General features: G+C 38.0%; 1 protein-coding gene across 1 annotated transcript; it reads right to left on the bottom strand.

Moving 5' to 3' along the window:
- Positions 1-1,328: 1,328 nt before the first annotated feature.
- LOC103487485 (uncharacterized) lies at positions 1,329-2,282 on the bottom strand. The gene has a single exon (XM_051081756.1). The coding sequence runs from the start codon at positions 2,280-2,282 to the stop codon at positions 1,329-1,331; it is 954 nt and encodes a 317-aa protein (XP_050937713.1).
- Positions 2,283-2,584: the final 302 nt, after the last annotated feature.

Below are 2,584 nucleotides of genomic sequence, written 5' to 3'. Positions count from 1 at the left end.
TGGTGGTTCAAGCATCAATCGAAGCTTCGAACGTAAGCTTTCCTAAAAATCCTAATTTTAATTTTTTTTCGTTTAGGGTTATTTTGTTAATTAATTGCAATTAGAGTAATTATCTGATCCTGTTTCCGCTGAATTTGTATGCTTTTCCATCAACTAGCATGTTTTTATCCACAAATCTAACTTGTATCTTCAACCAGTTCAAACAAATTTCACAATAGTGTTCTTGCTTTTTCGACAGGCTCTGACATATTGCCCAAGCTTTGTTGGCTTCAAATCTGAAAAACAGTAAAAGATAATCAAGGACCCTTCAGGTAGGACTACTAGTGAGACAGCAGAAGAGAATAACACATGAGACTTTGGTAATCCAGTTCGGCCAATATTGCCTACGTCTGGGAAGCTGCGCATAGCTTAGATGAGTAATTTTATTAATAGTCACCATAAACATCAAAACATCAATAAAGCTTATGTATACATCTCAATACTAAAACTATATGACTTGTGAATTAACATCAGACTCCAGGCTCCCTCTGGAATAAAGAAGACTCCCGTCGATAGCGTCTAATGGTCAGGCTCTCCCTGAATGTATCTGTGACTCAATCATTAATCAGACTAACCATAGTCTCATTCTGTATGTTACTCATCTGCAAACATCAACGTTAGATTATCATGTTGCTTCCGAAGTCATAAGGTCAAGCTACCTTTTGTAAAGGGCGCTTCAATGATAAATCCGAAAGTTACTTCTTCGTATTAGCAACAAAAACTTTTCTCTCTATTTTCTGTGTCTTTCAGCCGATCTTCAAGACCCTAGTATATACATATATCTCCAGCTATGTATATGCCTTGTATCTTTAATGAGACCCCTAAAGAATAGGAACTTTTTATATTCTTGGAGATAATTAGAGAGATTCCATAAATATAGGAGAATCAAATATTCATTAATTATCTTCTCTCAAATATATCTTCTCTTTTAATTTAAAAGATATTCTAAAAGAAATTTCTACACTTCTCTCACTTCAACAAACTCCCCCTTTTGTCTAAAAGAAATTTCTTTTCTGGTTCAACAACAGCACCACCACAGAGTCATTTCATTCATTCGCAGCCGTCAGTTCTTAGTAAGACAGATGTCATTCCATTTAGAAGATATTTCAATTTAGGAGACAAAAAATGATTTTATCAAACTACATATGTCACAAAAGAAAACTACAGTCACCAAAAGAATAAGGCCAGAATATTATCAATTTCTTCCCAAAATCATCAAAAACAAAAAACATCCCACCATATTTCCCTCAGGACATTCACTCCCCCTTTGAACCTGAAAAGTAATGACATTAACAAGATGATGGTTGCTGACGACTAGTAGATAGTGCCGAAGACTTCAAATGTCGAATGAGAGCATCAACCTCTAATCGACGTTCAGACAATAGAGTGATGGAGTTAGTCAGTGCATGAGATTCAGCAGTTAAGGAATTAATAATGCGGGTAGCTAACTCACGATCCACATAGAAGCCTTTAGCAAAGTCATCCCAATCAGTAGTCTCAAAAATACATGGGCCCCGAGTTGGATGCACATCATGGTCAATATCAGGCATATGACTGCCTTGAAAGAGTCTGTAGCTAAGTGCAATTGTCTTAGGTTCAGGTCCAGGAGCATCAGATGCAGTAAGCACCGCTCCATTTAGATGAAGTAGCAGACTGGAGAACAACCTCGAAAAAGCAATGGGAACCTTGACCCCAAATGACCCGACATGCCTCAATAGTTGATTGTAAATGAAGGCACCCGTATCTACTTTATCACTATTGCAAATTTGATACAAGAATGTACCTAAGGCAACAGATATGCTTGAGGCATGTAAGGAAGGGAACCAATTGGCAATGCCAATCTTGTGCAAAATGGCATACTTGACGCTGAGAGCAGCTGTAGGGATTCCATTCACAAGCCATGTGGACAAGGTCCCTCCAGATAAGACATTAGCTAAAACCTTAGTAGTAGGACATGATGGAGAGCAGTCAATATCAACAGTATTTCCAAGAAACCCATTTATCACAGCAGGTGAAATCACAAATTTGAACCCTCTAATGTGCACCGTATGATAGTCAGCACTACTTGGATCATTAAACTCATCAGGCAGATTGACAATAAATTCTCTAATTAACTGGGGATAAAAAGGGCCAACATTCGAGATAGTTTTTTTCAAACCAGCCTTATGGATAAGGTTCATGATACTCATGCAGGATTGGTGTTTGTCAGATATATTTAACTCATCGGTAATTCTCCTCTCCATCACAAACTTCTAGCGTTGAACGCTTTCCTTGTGATGAAAAGAAATTCCATCAATGGGAACAGATGGAACATTTGCAGGGATTTTCTTTCTGCCAGTTTTTGTGGTAACATTTCTTCTAAACTGTTGAGTTTTTCTTTTAGGGGGTTTAGGACCTTTAGGAGACACTAGCCTTCCTTCAGAAGATGGTGCAATGGGATCATCAGTAGGAGGAGGAATATCTTCAGGAGGTATCTCAGTCTGGTTAAAAGAAGCACACTGATCATCATTTTGAGAACCATCAGTCTGTTCCTCACGTGCAGCAG

This window comes from Cucumis melo, chromosome 2, assembly GCF_025177605.1.
Source record: "Cucumis melo cultivar AY chromosome 2, USDA_Cmelo_AY_1.0, whole genome shotgun sequence".
NCBI classification, from domain to species: domain Eukaryota; kingdom Viridiplantae; phylum Streptophyta; class Magnoliopsida; order Cucurbitales; family Cucurbitaceae; genus Cucumis; species Cucumis melo.
Note: the sequence above shows the minus strand (reverse complement) of the source record. Positions and strands in the feature narration are given on the sequence as shown.

Excerpts from the sequence above, each read along its gene's own strand:
- LOC103487485 (XM_051081756.1), bottom strand. The coding sequence starts at position 2,282 with ATGGAGAGGAGAATTACCGATGAGTTAAATATATCTGACAAACACCAA.